Below are 16,966 nucleotides of genomic sequence, written 5' to 3'. Positions count from 1 at the left end.
CACCACAATCAATGTGCAATGGCAGAATGCATCTACAACTCTCCCAGCTTGAGAGTGAGCCATGCTGACCTCACCTCCCTGCTTACTTTCCTACGACGATGATCTGGACAGGAGGAGGACACACTTGTGGAGAGAGAGACCTCTAGTGAGTCATCGGTAACACAAAACATGCCTGCACCGAGCATCAGAAACCTGTGGCCAGGTTTGTCACACGCCATTGTTCCAAAACGCATGCGGTCTATCTTTCTTTGCTCGACTCTCGGTGCATCTGTCCCTCCATTTTATCTTATTTTTTGTGCTTTGGCTATACCACGCGTTTCCCCTAAAACGGGATAGATCTTCCTCGATGGCAACAAGTTTTTGCTTCCAGTGAAGGCAAAGTCGGGAATGTACGTGTGCTTATTTATGATCCTGTAAAAGTGCACCCTGTTTGCTGGACACAGCACTGGCCATGCATGAGCTTCTTCTGTTGAGGTGTACGCGGATGCAGTCTTTAACCAGATTTTCTTCAGTTGTGACCACATGGCCAAAGTTTGTATTGTGTTGTACCCCTATATATACACTTGCATCATCCATGCGACCATGCGCTAGCTATATATCAAGCCCATTCATTCACCTCACCAGTCACCACCTACATTTGTCCGAGCTTCTTACACAAGATAAGAGAGCACCGGTGGCCATGGGGGTACGCTACGCAGGCGTTGTCTGTTTCATCTGAACTAGCTATGGCTGAATGGCACTGTGGGTGTTTAATTCTTGCTGCTGTGGCGGCCGCAGGTTCTCAACTGGATGCAGACCAAGCTTCATGGATCGCATCGCAACAGAAGGAGATCTGCAGAATTCAGCGCAGGCACGGCTTGGCGTAAGTGACAGGCTGAAAGCCGAAAGCCTGGAACGGCATTCTTTCATGTGTCTGTATAGCTGAAACTCACACTTGCATTCCCCGTGTTGCAGCTGCTGACGCCTCCGGTGGACTTCCTCAGACAGACAAGCTCAACGACGGCTGGACCACGGCGATGATGTCGATCGGGACGTTCGGGACGAGGGGAGAAGGGAACAGAGTGAAGGGGTGTGGTCGTCTGGACGAGCTCAGCAAGCTGCAGGAGGAGCTGAAATCGCTCGCCGGAGCCAGAAGAGCCGCCACAGCCGGTGGACTGGACAGGGTAAACCACCTGCAGCTCGAGCGGCTCCTGAGCTGTCCTTCCACCTCCAGGAATGGAGGCATTGGTAGGCCAAGATCGTTCAGGGCACTTGCAACAAGAGCCTCCGGAGGTTTCCGGCCCAGGCCAAGCTTCAGAGAAACTGTACCCGAAATGAGATTTGACGAGGTGCTAGAGTTCAGGTTGCATTCAGATTTCAGAAGCGAATTGATTCAGAATTCAGGGTTACTAACGCATGCCTTTCCTGCTTGACAGATTGTCTGGGGTTTGCTGCTCAAGAAGGTGCACCCTGAAAACCCAGCATTCTCTGATACTGCAACAAGGGATGATCAGGTGGTCCAGATGGCTCCGAAAGGCAAGGTAGAGGCCGAGGACGTAGGGGGCAAATGGATCAGAACAGATTCACAGTGTAAGTTCATTTCTGGTACAAAAGTATATTTGTAGCAGTGTGTGCATCTGCAAGTAAACATAAGATATGACCATGTATCTGACATCCTTTTAATTCTACAGACATCGTGTTACAGATCTGAACTTCCAGGATGGAAGCAAAAAGGAGACAACTGATTCCTTGTACAATTTTGTTTGGTATACACGCCTCTCTGCATATGATCTTATCAGATGGCCTTCAACACCAGGGTAAACTATATGGTTTTCTATGTTTCCTTTGTTATGTGACAGACAAAGATATTCCAATATAGACCAGATTATCAAACAAAGTGCTGGCCTACAGTGGTATACATCCTGAAACAACTTATACATGTGTTCAGCAGAGTATGTTTCCCTAGTTTCATATCTATAAAATTGCCCAAGTTTTGCTGAAGTGGCGCACATCAGCACATGGCATCAACTAGCAACTGATTTTAGCAGCGGCTGGTGAAAGCAATCCGTACGCTTTAATGTACATCTGGTCTCTCTAGCACACCTGTCTCTGATTCTCTGGAATGGAACAATTCTATCTGATATATGTTAGCATACATCTCATCCAATGACCTGCAAATTTGGACATGAAAAAAAGGTAAAGCCTAAGATGATGAGTGTAACCACAATTTTAGTAAGCAATGTTTGATCACTTTGCCCTCCTCAGGCTAGCTGGACCCTTCTGTGTTGTTTGTACAGTTTTTAACTTCTTGTACAGCTCTGTCCTTTTTTATTTAATACAAAAATTTTACAGTGGGGGGACTCCCCTGCTGTTTTCCCGGTTCAAAAAAAAAATGTTTGATCACTTGCCTGGTTCACCAAAGGTAGTGCATTGGTTTCCCATTCTGTTGACCATTTCGAAGATGATGCTGACTTCATGGCACCTTCTTTGAGGGATTTCAAGGCATTGCATTCTTCTGGAAACCCCTTAAAGAGCATCTGCATTGTTTAGCAAATAGCAACTGTAAACATTAGCATCGGTTTTGATGATAAATATTAAGTCATGACGCAATCGTGCTCTTCCTTTTATTTTAGAGAAAAAAAAGGAAGTTGTCACATGTGCATATTCCAAATATGTCAAAACAATCGTTCAGTGAAATGACATTGAAACTAATATGCTCAAGTGATCCAGACCATAAGTTCATCAGCAAGCTCCGAAGATGTTGAGAAAAGAAGACCATTTTTGTTTACTTTTACAAGCTCCTCAATGCTGCAGCAAGCTTAATGCTTCAGTGAAAACTTGCCGAAGCAAAATATTGGAGGAAAAAAAAGTAAGAAATTGGGCTACCAGGAGAATGAAGCAGCACAAACAGGCAATCCACATCCAAACATATCAACCACCTAAAACCATTCAGGTTATAATCAAGCTAATAAAAATCCTGCAACCTTTAATTAAAACAAGTATATGAGTAACCTTCATTGGTAGGTCCAGCCCTGATGAAGATGTATGCAATGACACTCCTAGATCAGCTGACCCTGCAATGTTTTTTTTTTAAAAAAGAAAACAGTCTTCATGCTTAGAAAACCATCAAGTTGGGATAGGTTTTTTGCTACAAGTGTGCGTGCATGCGTAAAATCAGCTGGCATACCGAGCAATAGAGGGTAGTCCTCTGATGCAAGCCACATCGTCCGCAAGGCAACACGTCTCAACTTCAACCTTTTTATCTGATCCTCATATTTCTTCCTATCAGGTCCTTTACCTAAAAAATTTGGAATAGATGAAAAACTAAAGAATGCTTAAACTTTGGTTATTCAAGTTAATATAGCAGAATGGATTATACCTGTAATAATGAACAGTAATCTTGGGTAGACAAATTGCTTTCCGTTCTTGATATCAATCCAAAGTTGTCCCTCATCCATTGAATCATCTTCACCTAAAGCTGCAGCGACGCGTCTGTCATACATAAGTGCTGCTTCCAGAAGTATGCTGAAATCTTCATCCGGCGTCCTAGAAATATATTCAGTAAAGATTTATATCTTTTCTCATATTTGAACAATCCACTCAATAGTCACATGCAATGAACATAAAGAAGGCTCTAGGCTATAGCAATGACTGCATGGACGCACGGTTCAAGAGAACAGACCAGCTTGTGCTGCTCACAACAAGTGCGGGTCTGTTAGGCTTCAAGTAAACTTCACCATCAATCTTACTGGTAAAGACAGTAGTGTTCATGTCTTCCACTACTTCCTCTGCAATGTATGATCAGGCAACAAGAAATAAATTGAAGTGAAATAAGCACAAAACATCAAAATGCTCTGGTTAATTGAAGAAAAAACATACCCACTGATATGCAATCAGCATTGCCCATAGCACTACAGATGGAATTCCCTAGCCTGCTAAACAACTATTACGTGTCTTCAGGTCACATGTGGTACTGGAAGGAGGAAAGAAAAACTCAAAATAGATGCTCACCCCATGTTTCTCCATCAAGGAAGCAGGGTGGAAAAAATCAGGAGATTGATCATAAAGAACTGTCGCCCTGGAATTGCAGACTAGAGAATGTGAATACCAATCCTTCATATATATGGAGAAAACTATGTTTAAGTTTGATCAGTCTACCTGATTCCCCAATTTTGAGCGAGCTCATGCTGCATTGCTTTTGTAACACAAAAGGCACCATCAGCCATCTGCCCAAAGTGCTTCTCAAACCTATAGAATGCAGAACATGTTACTATATTAACAGATATTTTCAAGTAAAGGAACAAATTTCTGGAACACCAAGTTATATATGATATGTTAATCTTAACAGAAGATAAACGATCAGGGTAAGATGGATTACCAGAAATATATTTTGACTATAATGTGACTTCTGCCATGCGACAACCCCAGCAATGTATATCCAAAGTTATGCCAATCCACAATAAATTTAGCACCTCTCAACCAGCTTGCCAGTTTTACAGCAGCCAGTGTTGGAACAGAAGGTGGATTCTATTGGAAAAAAGATAAACAAAAAACTGAAATTAGGTCTCCTATTACATCAAAAAGCATGACGTTGAAAATTTCGAGGACATGTCAAACAAAAAGGTACTTCTGTAAGCATCAAACAAAAGGGACGCTAGGTGACTGTAATCAAAACACCCATGGTACAAAACTACAATATAATCCACTAAAAGAGGAGACTGGAGCATATTCTGCAACTAAGGATGTACAAGTCAGATTAGACAGCTTCACAAATGTGCTATACAAAGACTAGTTAGAAAGAAAAGGTGACAGAAAGGCACCATATCCACTGCATAGCATGATCTCCAGCTTAAGCCAGGCACAAAGATAAAATGCTAACGCTAGCCAGTTTACTCATGACATCTGAACTGATAGTGGTTGTGTGTAGTGTTCATGAAACTCTGAATACACATAATAAGGAACTTGACACTAACCTGGACAACAAAGACATCAGGGCGAGGAATCTTAAAACAAAGGAACCAAACCAGCAAAATGAACTGGACAGCAGCTTTAAGTAGAAGTGCCAGGGCACCAGATATCTTTGAAATTCCAGTTAACTGCACTGTTTTCTGAAGAGAGAATTTTCTAGTTAACAGTGACAAAAAAAGACAATACAAAACAACAGAATAGTTTCCAACATCAATACCATCTCGTGGATGTGAATTGACGGGTTCTCTCTCAATGACAAGTGAGGATCACTTCCTGTTCATTTACACAATGTCATATCTCCACAAGAAAAAGGAACAACAGAAGCTGACATAACTTTATATTGCACAATACAAACTAAGCTGTGTATAACTGAGGTATAAATAGATCCCCACTGAAAGAGTAGATTCATGAAAGTGAAATAAATGAAATTGCGAAGAACCCAATACCTCCATTTGCAACAATGTCCACTTCCATGCTGGCCTGTGAAGACGATGAACAAAGGATCAACAATATAGAAGGAAAAACATACACTATCACACTAAAATTGCATGCTTGGTGTTCTGAACATCGGATAGGTAACTGTAAGGACTATTCCTTCCTTCACGTCACTCCAAAATCTTTCCATGGCCAATAGATAATTTTTTGCTACTGCGAAAGCAATCAACTGCGCGCAGCAAGCTGGAGAGACGGCTCCAGTGCAGCCCTGCCCAATTTAACCGAAACGCTGCTAAAACGAGATGGTGGATTTAGGAGGAGCGGACCTGGTTAGCGAGCGAGAGGGAGTGGTACTGCATCCGCGGGCTGCGGCCGATGTCGCCCAGTACCACGACTGCCGCGCGCTTCCTCCTCTCCGTCGCCTCCGCCATCGCCGTCGCCGTCAGCCTACTGACAGGGATGGAACCGGTAAAGGACATGGGTGTACACATGCACAGCCGATTAAGTTAGGTTTTGGGTGCTCGGTTTAGCACATCAGGAAGAGAAGGGAAATGGTGCGAGCGGGAAAACCTGGCGGACGCTCGTCGTGGGCGAAGGGTCCAACGAAGACCTCCGGCTCCTGACACAGGGCGGCGGCGGCGGCGGCGTAGCCCAGTCGTCGCAGGCAGAGAGAGAGAGAGAGAGAGAGAGAGAGAGAGAGAGACCTCGGCTGCAGCGGTAGCCCAATCCAGGGTTGTTCGGCCCAAAGGCCCCTGGGCTGTTCTTTATCACCCATTTATTTTGCTGTGTCCTTTTTCTTGTTTTTTTTTTTACTTTTGATTCTTTCTGATTTCTTATTTACCCTCTCCATGGGGCACTGCCAATAAATAAGTGGAAAAATAATAATATTCACTAGGGCAATGAAAATAAGCAAAGGGGATTTTTTAATATCATGTTAAGGCGGAACATTTCTTAGCGTAGCTAGAAACATTTTTAGTTGAATTGGGAACACTTATTTGAACTTGGAATGTTTTTTTGGTGGATCTATAACGCTTTTCACCTGAATTAGAAACTATCTCCTTAACATCTGACATTTAATAAGTGAACTCATAACATTTCTATCCTAAGGGACGTGGGGCGGGTGGCCGGGGTGGGGCTCAAGCCCCCCTACTGTTGTTGTGTCCATGGAGCCCCCCTGGGCCTCTCCTAAAAGTTTCAGCCATGGAAGCTTTGCTAGTCTAGCTCTCTATTCAGTCCATCCCCTCCTAAACATTTTCTTGGATCCGTCACTGGATGGAACAATTGTTCTATCGAACCAGGAATATTGTTCCGCTCTGTAAAAAATATGGATTCGTTAAAAAATACTCTAGGTAATCTATCGAGGACTAGTGAAAAGCACGACACTTTTACATCTCGTGAAAAAACTGAGTGTTCCTAACTCTCTCTCCTCGCATTCCCTATTTACTTCATAGACTAGTCACACTTTATCAACCTTAAGCACATGGGTGAAATTCAGGTAAGTGATATGTTTATATTCCACAAAAAAGTTTGTAAAAACCCAATTCAAACTACCCTTGTCTTGACCACTTATCCTTTCAAAGAGAGTGGTTAATGAGAATAAGAAGAAAATAGAGGTATATAGTAGCATTAAACCTATAGAAATGCTCAAGCTGAAGACAAAGGTATATGAGTTAAAAGAGCAAACCTGATCATGAGAGCAAGAGCAAATGAAGGTCTGGCATGGCAGGATAGCAGTATACACGATCTGACCAACAAATTAAAGACGAGTATGCATTTACAAGGACCGATGAAAATAACAATGCATAATTGTAATTGGGGAGCGAGGGATGTTACCCGTATCACATGTGACTAGGAGTCCCGTGAGGCACAAGTATTTTTTCCTATATGTAAAAATATATTATCCGCTTACCCCTTTGCGGTAAAAAATATCTGGGCTAGAAACAACTTAATGATCTAGCATAAGGAAAAAATATCTATGAAGAGGAAAGAAAATTTGTTCAGGGTGCAATGGGTTTCCTACTAGTTTGTAAAGAACATGATACAATTGCCATATTTTTTTTGTCAAGTTCTTTAGTGTTCTGGTTATTGAGAAGAAAAAAAATAGACAATATGACTTATATGTGTATTAAAGTGTGTTAGACATGTTTATATATGTCCTATGGATACTAAGGAATAAGATGGAAGAAGAATGATTGAGATTCAAGAAGAAATGAACAATGTACCAAGAAGATTACTCACTGGACCATCTTGTGAAGGTTAGAGAGCAAACACAGTAGAGAAGACCCCGCGCATAGGATCGCAAGACCGTCCACTAAATCGAAAAAATGTCATCAAAGCATACAACGATGAGAAGAAAAACATCATTGGATCGTCATGTCAAGGTCAGAAGAGCAAATACAAAAGAGAAGAATCGGTGCACAGGATCACCAAATAGTCCACTGAAGAGAAGAAAAACGTCATGAGAGCATACAATTATGTACATAAGGTTACACGAGTTGGAAGTCATGGTGAACAAAGGCCACTGACTCGTCTAATGATGAAGAAAATGAAGTTGATAGGCCATCCTGTGAAGTACATTGGATTGCAACAAAGATGGATGTAGCCACCAGATGAAGTGAGGGGCACTCATCGGATCGTATAGTGTTGTAAGGCCTAGTGTTAATGACGCAGGTGGCAACAATCAAATGCCTCACTGTGTGATTCGGTGATATGCGTTAGCGCACACCAGTGGTGTTGGCTATTTTCCCAACCTATGGGCATAACAAAATGAGAAGTGAAGAGAGCTTAAGGGCATGCCCTGCACGTGCGCCGCCGCCTCCGAGTCAAGAGTGGTGCACGGTCTGAGCGGGGCCACGACATGATGTGGTGTGGGGTGGGAGTCTCGGTTGGTTAATGTGTCGGTTTCCAATAACTCTGCTCGTCCAGGTTCATCCTCCCGATGTTCGGCTTCTGCCAATCATAGACGTGCGAGAGCTGCTCCACAACTAGTCACTGCCCATTGATTGTGGCTTGCCGCACCTTATACGCCGCCATCCCACTCGTGGAGTCGTGGCTCCTTACCCACCAATGAATGTTGGGGTAGGGTAGAGGGCCATAGGGCTCGCTAGTTTCTTTCGTGCCCCGTGCACCCATGCTACCACACAGCCACTACCAGCCACCGGACGGCCCAGCCATTATTGGTTGCCACGTCGTGGTATCATTCTACTAATTGGACGCTACCCATTGTCGGTCATCTGTAACACCCCTAGTGTTACGAGCTCATTTAGCACCGAGATTTAGGCCTAAGAAAAATTTCCAGAACGAGTTTCTTGAATTTTAAAATTTAAATATTGAGCTTATGTTTAAAATGCCATTTTTAGCAAACTATATTGAGCAAAGTAATTAAATAGCGCTTAAATATTTTGTCTCTATGGGTTAGTGCGAAGTATGAACTTTTGCATGAAATAATTATTGGTGGAAGTTAATCGGTTTAAAACTTAAAACAAAATAGAAATAAAAACGAGAGTGCCGCTGGCCACTCATCCCACCTGCCTCGCCAGTACGACGGTGGTGTTTTCCCTTGCTCTGAATCAGTCACCTGATTTATTTGCGTCGCGCAGCGTTGCCCCTGCCTTTACTATTATTATTTTAGCATCAGCAGCATGACAAGCAGCGACTGCTGGCAATTGATGTGTTGTCCATCGTACAAAGTGTAGTGACTCTACATGCAGCGCTTACCACTCACCAGGCTTTCAGCACGTTTGCCATCACTGTCGCTCAACCGTGGTCTGCCTTCGTTGTCCCGTCGCGCTATTGTCCTGGTCGCAGCGTCGTGGTCTGTCTTCGCGTCCAGCTAAGTTGAGTCGTCTCATCAGGGTACTTAGCGGGCAAAGATGGTCGAGCCATGTAAATGTCGTCGCCCTGTTTTTCTCCATCTCACTCTCTCAGTGTCTGCCCCTGTCTACCTCTGTCTTGTCTCTATTGTCTGTCCTGCGTTGCGTGTTAAGGCCAGGCCGATCTAGACCGGTCGCTCACTCCCTCCCTTTTCCTCTGACGCCTGGATCGACTCTGCCGCTCGCTGCTACTCCTCAGTGTGAAACACTTACGCCTCCTCGCTCTCCTTCTAGCGCTGTACCTCCCTGTCTTCCGGTCGTCCGCTCCAGTGTCACTGCGCGCGCGAGCCCTGGTCCGCTCTGGACCGATGCCGGTGTCATGCGCCTGCGCTGCAGCCAACGCGCCCGCCCTGGTCCACGCTGGCGTGCCCCTCTACCCCGCGCTGGGCCTGCTGCTCCGCAGCATTGCTCCTCCTTGGGTTCGCGCCGCGCCTCACTCCCGCCGGTGCCAGCTTTCCCCGGCGCAAGCTCACGCGAGGCCCACGGCTCGCTCGGGACAGCTGCCACTTCCGAGCGCCCGGGCCCCGCTGCACTGTCATTCCTAGCGCTTTTCCCGCAGCCGCAGTCGAGCAGAGCACCACCCACCATAGCCGCCCTCGTGCTCTCCCTTCCTTCTCCAAATTGGCCACGCTCAACTCATCTCCCTCCAATTGCTTGCACCCACGACTGCGCTAGGACATTAGCTAGCCTTCGGGCGAAGCCTCGACGGTATACGTCCAAGGGTGTTGTTGTGTGTGGCCTCGTAGTCGTCGCGGTTGCCATCGGCGCTGAAACTTGGCTCCACCATGGGCATGCTCTCCTCGTCCATCTCCTCCTTGTTTTTACCTTGTCTCGGAACTACCTTGTTACCTTGCCACTTCTACTGCAACAGGCCCTCCGGCGGTGCTTCGTACCACCGGGAACGATGGCGCTGCTTCGGTTCGTCGCCACCACCTCACCGGCGCACGCGGGCAGCTCTCCCCGTAATGTATCCGACTGAACTAACGCCGCTGGCAGGACCTAGGTGAGACCCTATTGCTTCCCCACCCCTTGGATTAATCCGTACCGTGCTCGTCGCAATGGAGCGCGTGCGCCACCACCGGTGAACCGCGCCGACACGGGCAGTCGTGCCCTGCCCGTTGTCGGGTACCCTGGTCGTGGGTTGCTCTCTAGGGCCACGTTGTCTCCACGTGGGAGCCCGCGCACCTCGTCGCTCGTTCCGCATCACCGGCGAGCCCTCCCGGCCGGAACCAGTGCCGGTCGGCCATGACCGGCTGTGCTACTCTGCTCTGGTTTACCAGGAACGTGCGAAAACATGAATTTGACTTGTCTAGGGAGTAAAATACAAATAGTATGACTCATAGGAATAGTGGCCTCAATGGTTTTGCAATTAGGGGATAAAACGAGGACTCTTTAGAAAGGTTGTCACGGCCGCTGTGGATCCCTCCTGGGCTGGCCTGCTCCCGCACGTGGGCTGGCGGCTCACCCGCGCCTGGTCTGGCTTGTTGGGCCACGCTCACACCTGCTCGCTGGGCCGGCCCATGGCCGCCGCACCTGGGCTGTCGGGCCGCTGGACCTGGGCGAGCTGGCCACTGGCCGGTTTGGTGGCCATTGGCCTTTGTCTTATGAAGCACTTGTTAATTTAGTTGCGGAAATAGACTTGTAAAATTTGTAGTAAATCATAGAAAAATCGTAAAAAACCAAACTAGTTTTGTTAAGGTTCTAAAATCATGATCTATCTAATAGTGTATTTTGTCGCATAGGTTTGGTATGTTTTTAGGGTTGCTCTAATTGATTTAGAGTGCTTAATATTATGAAAAAGGTGAACTTGTAGAAATTTTCGTGATAAATCGATGATAGTATTAACTCTAAAAATTGTATAGCAAATTACTAATATTATTAGCTGCTCAAGATAATTTATGTAGCACCAGAATAATTAGTTTACTAGATAGATAATGGTGTCCTATGTCGAATAATGATTAAATCGATAAAATGAAATAAAGAAACAACTTGGGTTTGTATAACTAAAATAATTATTGGAAAATAACGTATTGTTCGACAACGTGTATATGTAACCTAAGTACAGTCGTCGTTAGAACTAGCTCAAGAGGCGTAAATCGTATTTTTATGAGTCACGATTGCAGTCAATTAATTACGTCTGTGCATTTGCATCAATACATGTCATATAGTGAAAGGTCCTAATATGGCTAGAGGGAGGGTGAATAGCCTATTTAAGAATCTATAAATCAACTAGAGCAATTTGATTAGTATAATAAATAGCGAAATGCAAACTTACTCTAGCTCTATAAGGGTTACAAGCTACCTATCCAACAATTCTAGTTGCAATGATTACTAGGCACATAACTAGCAAAGTTACTACTCACTAAGAGCTCTCAAACTTGCTACTCTAAAGAGCTCCACTAGGTGAACTCAAAATAATAAAGCAAGCTCTCAAATCTAATTACACTAAAGAGCTTGCTACAACTAGTTTGTAAGAATATAAATGAGTGAGTAGGATGATTATACCGTCGTGTAGAGGAATGAACCAATCACAAGATGAAGATTATGCCAATCACCGAGAGAATACAAATGACACGAGACAACTAATTTTCTCCCGAGGTTCACGTGCTTGCCAACACGCTACGTCCTCGTTGTGTCGACCAACACTTGGTGGTTTGACGGCTAAGAGGTGTTTCACAAACCACGTCCACACGATTGGACACTGCAAGAACCTCCCCACAAGTGAGGTAACTCAATGACATGAGCAATTTACTAGAGTTACCTTTCGGTACTCCGCCGGGGAAGGTACAACTCCCCTCACAATCACCGGAGATGGCCACGAATAATCACCAACTCATGCCGATCCTCCATCGTTGCACCAAACCGTCTAGGTGGTGGCAACCACCAAGAGTAACAAGCGAAATCCACAGCGCAACACGAATACCAAGTGCCTCTAGATGCAATCACTCAAGCAATGCATTTGGATTCTCTCCCAATCTCACAAAGATGATGGATCAATGATGGAGATAAGTGGGAGTGCTTTGGCTAAGCTCACAAGATTGCTATGTTAATGAAAATGTGCAAGAGAGTGAGCTTGAGCCGGCCATGGGGCTTAAATAGAAGCCCCCATGAAATAGAGCCATTATACCCCTTCACTGGGTACTGATCGGGGTGACCGGACGCTCCGGTTCTACTGATCAGACACAGGGCTCAGCGTCCGGTCGCCCGATGGCGGCCACGTGTCATCCTGCGTTCAACAGGAGTCGTCTGATCTCAACGGTTGATAGTTGACAGGACGCTCTAGCACAATTGACCGGACGCTGAACCCTCAGCATCCGGTCGTTTACAGTCCGGTTCCAAAACCAGTTTTCTTCGATCGGACTCATCCGGTGGCACTTGACCGGACACATCCAGCGTTCGGTTAGTCACCCTGACTTCAGTGCAGCTACGTTAGCTTTGACCGGACGCATCCTTCCAGTGTCTGGTCAGTCAGAGGCCCAACGTCCGGTCATATGACCGACGCTAGGGTATCACTGCCACGCCTGACCGGACGTGCCGGTCTCCCTGAGACCAGCGTCCGATCAGTTGTAAAATAGTAAGACTGACCCTCTATCATTTCTATTTCTTTCACCCTTGCTCAAATGTGCCAACCACTAAGAGTATCACCTTGTGCACATGTGTTAGCATATTTTCACAAATATTTTCAAGGGTACTGTGTTAGCACTCCACTAGATCCTAAATGCATATGCAATGAATTAGAGCATCTAGTGGCACTTTGATAACCGCATTTCGATACGAGTTTCACTCCTCTTAATAGTACGGCTATCTATCCTAAATGTGATCATACTCATTAAGTGTCTTGATCACTAAGACAAAATAGCTCCTATATTTTATACCTTTGCCTTGAGCCTTTTGTTTTTCTCTTTCTTCTTTTCCAAGTTTAAGCCTTTGATCATAACCATGCCATCACCATTGTCATGATCTTTGTCATTGCTTCATCACTTGGGTTAGTGCTACCTATCTCATGATCACTTTGATAAACTAGGTTAGCACTTAGGATTTCATCAATTATCCAAACCAAACTAGAGTTTTCAATCTCCTTCTTTTTGGTAATTGATGACAACCCTTATACAAAGATATAAAATAAGATTCAATTGAGTTCATGTTGCTTGCCCATGCATATTTACCATGTGTAAAGGATATGGACAAGTTTCATGAACTCCATATGGTAGTAATTGCTCCCCCTACATATGTGCTAAGAGTTTGGATTGTAACTTTGCACATATGCTTAGATAGGAAATATGGGAGACAATTTCTGTCAAATGATGCTAAGGTATAAGAGATGGACCTTTGAAGCGTGATACCAATCGGAGTGCACCATTATACCATCCTTAGCACCATTAGTAACTAGACATACATAAAAACTAGAATACCCCATGAGATCAATGTTATAAGTAAAGGTCTAGTTTTCATATGATGAACATAAGTCTAGTTACTTTAGCTAGATACCACTTGATAGCTAGATACCACTTGTACATACTTGGAAATGAAATCATTAGATATCCTATGCGCGCTTAGTTTTTCATTTCATCATTCAAGCTTACACTAGCATACACCACACAAGCATGGATATTGAAATTTAAAACTTATGCCATGCAAGCAAACATATGAGATGCACATTCAAATGCATCATACAAGTTCATGAGCTTGCTCCCCCTACTTGTGTGCTCAAGATTTTAATTGACCCCCTTCCTTTGTTATATCTTATCTCTCTACACTATTTCTCCCCCTATCACTTATCTTTGTTTCTCTCCTCCTTTGTCATCAATGACCACAAAGGCTTAAAGTATAGATAGGTTCAAATTATAGATAGGTTGGGGTGAAACCATGTAAAATGAGGATCATTTTTCAATTTGGTTCAATCTAGATTACTTGCAAAAGATATTTAACTTGGTTTGATCCACTGACAAGCTTCTTCACACCTCCAAATAAGGGTTATCTTGTACCATATTGAGTTAAACACTTATAGCTCATTTATAGATCAAACACTAGATTTACAAGCCCACAAACATGTCATATGCTACCACTAGATCATTTCAAGCATACAAGCAATAGTGGTACCATACAAGCATCAAATTCATTTGATTTTCATGAATGAGCCTATTCAAATGTGAAATATGTCTAGATGCACTAATCATGTCCTTAGCAAGGATGAATGTCATGCCAATCAATTTATACCTTGTATTGCTCAAAGGAGAGGCATATCATATAAGTTTAGGGGTGCATCAACACATATTGGTGAAGTCAAGTATGTTCAATTTATTCCTTAGCTTGCTAAACCTCTTCTCATCAAGTGGCTTGGTGAATATGTCGGCAAGTTGATCTTCGGTACCCACACTCTCTATGCAAATGTCCCCTTTTTGTTGGTGATCTTTTATGAAGTGATGATGGACATCTATATGCTTTGTTCTTGAGTGTTGAACCGGGTTGTTTATGAGTTTGATGGCACTCTCATTGTCACATAGCAATGGCACTTGCTTGATCCTAATTCCAAAATCAGTCAAAGTAGCCTTCATCCAAAGTAATTGGGCACAACAACTACCGGCCGAAATGTACTCTGCTTCGGCGGTTGAAAGTGCTACACTATTTTGCCTCTTTGATGACCAAGATACAAGTGATCTTCCCAATAGTTGACATGTGCCCTATGTGCTCTTTCTCTCAACTTTGTATCCCATATAATCGGAGTCCGAATATCCAATCAACTCAAATCTTGCTCCTTTGGGATACCACAATCCAACATTTTGTGTATGCTTCAAGTACCTCAGTATTCTCTTTGTTGCTTTCAAATGACTCTCTCTTGGTGAGGCTTGAAATCTAGCACACATGTATACACTAAACATCACATCTGGTCTTGATGCGGTCACATAGAGTAGGCTTCCAATCATAGACTGATACATCTTTTGATCCACTATGTTGCCACTAGCATCACTATCCAAGCTTCCACTTGTCCCCATTGGTGTACTAATAGCTTTACTATCATCCATTCCAAACTTCTTGAGCATGTCCTTAATATACTTGCCTTGACTCACAAATGTGCCATTCTTCATTTGTTTGATTTGAAGACCAAGGAAGTAGCTAAGTTCTCCAATCATGGACATCTCAAACTCACTTGCCATCATCTTATCAAACTCCTCACAAAAATCTTGATTTGTTGACCCAAATATGATATCATCAACATAGATTTGCATTACAAACAAGTCATTTCCAAGCTTCTTGGTGAAGAGAGTGGTGTCAACCTTTCCCATCTTGAATCCCTTAGAGAGTAGGAAATCCCTCAACCTCTCATACCATGCTCTTGGTGCTTGTTTCAATCCATACAAAGCCTTTCTTAACTTGTAAATATGGTTGAGTTTTCTTTCATCTTCAAAACTAGGAGGTTGCTCAACATACACAAGCTCATTGATGTACCTATTGAGAAATGCACTCTTCACATCCATTTGGTACAACTTGATGTTGTGGGCACAAGCATAGGCTAACAAGATCCTAATTGCTTCCAATCTTGCAACCGAGGCATATGTTTCTCCAAAGTCAAGACCTTAAACTTGAGTGTAACCTTGAGCCACTAATCTTTCTTTGTTCCTTATTACTATCCCATCTTGATCTTGCTTGTTCCGAAAGACCCTCTTGGTTCCAATCACATTATGATTCTTAGGCCTCTCTACTAAATCCTATACTTAGTTTCTTATGAAGTTGTTTAGCTCTTTATGCATAGCATTGACCCAATCAACATCCTTTAAAGCTTCATCTATCTTTTTAGGTTCAATGGATGACACAAATGAGAAGTGCTCACAAAATGAAGCCAATCTAGATCTAGTTTGCACACCTCTTGAAATATCACCAATGATAGTGTCCAATGGATGATATCTTGCAACATTGATTGATTGAAGCACTTGCACTTGATTGCTTGCATTTGATTGATCACTTGGTTGAGATGATGAACTAGCCACTTGTTGATCTTGCACATTGCCATCAATGGTGCTTACTTGGATTTTATCATGAGAACCACTAGCTTGCACATTCGAGTTAGAGAGCACTTAATTCTTGTTATCTTCAACATCAATCACCTCTCTAGGCCTTAACTCACCAATGTCCATGTTTCTCATTGCCTTGACCAATTGAGTTCCTTTCATATCATCTAGATTTTCATCTTCCTCTTGGGAACCATTTGTTTCATCAAACTCCACATCATGAACCTCCTCAAGAGTACCACTAGCCAAATTCTAAACTCTATAAGCCTTGCTAGTAGTGGAGTAACCAAGCAAAAAACATTCATCACATTTCTTTTTAAACTTGCTCAATCTAGTGCCTTTCTTCAATATATTCATTTACAACCAAATACCCGAAAGTATGCTATGTTGGGCTTTCTTCCATTCAATAGCTCATAAGGTGTCTTCTCCATCATGGGGTGACAATAGAGTCGGTTGCTATAGTAGCAAGCCATGTTGATTGCTTTGACCCAAAATGAATGACTCACATTGTACTCACTCAACATTGATCTTGCCATATCAATTAAGGTTCTATTCTTTCTTTCAACTAACCCATTTGATTGAGGAGTGTACTTGGCCGAGAATTGATGTCTAATTCTAAATTCATCACACAACTCATCAATTCTTGTGTTCTTGAACTCACTTCCATTGTCACTTCTAACTTTCTTGATTGTTGTTTCAAACTCA

At 43.5% G+C, this 16,966-nt stretch overlaps 2 protein-coding genes across 4 annotated transcripts; one reads left to right on the top strand and one right to left on the bottom strand.

The window, feature by feature from the left end:
• The first annotated feature begins 616 nt into the window (after positions 1-616).
• On the top strand, positions 617-1,802 carry LOC136535616 (protein NEGATIVE GRAVITROPIC RESPONSE OF ROOTS-like). The gene is made up of 5 exons (XM_066527943.1): positions 617-685; positions 778-862; positions 955-1,328; positions 1,416-1,569; positions 1,671-1,802. The coding sequence occupies exons 1-5, from the start codon at positions 680-682 to the stop codon at positions 1,688-1,690; spliced, it is 639 nt and encodes a 212-aa protein (XP_066384040.1). The 5' UTR covers positions 617-679; the 3' UTR covers positions 1,691-1,802.
• Positions 1,571-6,112, bottom strand: LOC136535615 (UDP-glycosyltransferase TURAN). 3 transcript variants are annotated; one of them, XM_066527939.1, is made up of 17 exons: positions 5,953-6,112; positions 5,709-5,829; positions 5,394-5,427; positions 5,165-5,220; positions 4,953-5,087; positions 4,358-4,506; positions 4,138-4,227; positions 3,991-4,057; positions 3,859-3,922; positions 3,662-3,767; positions 3,359-3,525; positions 3,167-3,277; positions 2,992-3,053; positions 2,866-2,918; positions 2,712-2,787; positions 2,388-2,516; positions 1,571-2,150 (listed from the first exon to the last, which is right to left on the bottom strand). In XM_066527939.1, exons 2-17 carry the CDS (start codon positions 5,811-5,813, stop codon positions 2,139-2,141), a joined length of 1,416 nt encoding a protein of 471 aa, XP_066384036.1. In that variant the 5' UTR covers positions 5,814-5,829; positions 5,953-6,112; the 3' UTR covers positions 1,571-2,138. The 3 variants fall into 3 exon arrangements, with proteins under 3 accessions (XP_066384036.1, XP_066384038.1, XP_066384039.1); XM_066527941.1 differs by having other exon boundaries at positions 5,709-5,832; positions 5,953-6,111; XM_066527942.1 differs by lacking the exons at positions 2,712-2,787; positions 2,866-2,918.
• Positions 6,113-16,966: the final 10,854 nt, after the last annotated feature.

Source organism: Miscanthus floridulus, chromosome 2 (assembly GCF_019320115.1).
Source record: "Miscanthus floridulus cultivar M001 chromosome 2, ASM1932011v1, whole genome shotgun sequence".
In the NCBI taxonomy this organism is placed as follows: Eukaryota; Viridiplantae; Streptophyta; class Magnoliopsida; order Poales; family Poaceae; genus Miscanthus; species Miscanthus floridulus.
This window is presented reverse-complemented; position numbering and strand designations above follow the sequence as displayed.

Coding starts and splice junctions, on each gene's coding strand:
- LOC136535616 (XM_066527943.1), top strand. Junction 863..954: donor CAGCGCAGGCACGGCTTGGC/GTAAGTGACAGG, acceptor CCCGTGTTGCAG/CTGCTGACGCCTCCGGTGGA. Junction 1,570..1,670: donor GATCAGAACAGATTCACAGT/GTAAGTTCATTT, acceptor TTAATTCTACAG/ACATCGTGTTACAGATCTGA.
- LOC136535615 (XM_066527939.1), bottom strand. CDS start 5,813: ATGGCGGAGGCGACGGAGAGGAGGAAGCGCGCGGCAGTCGTGGTACTG. Junction 5,221..5,393: donor GGACATTGTTGCAAATGGAG/GTATTGGGTTCT, acceptor GTAAATGAACAG/GAAGTGATCCTCACTTGTCA. Junction 3,054..3,166: donor GGACTACCCTCTATTGCTCG/GTATGCCAGCTG, acceptor AAAACATTGCAG/GGTCAGCTGATCTAGGAGTG.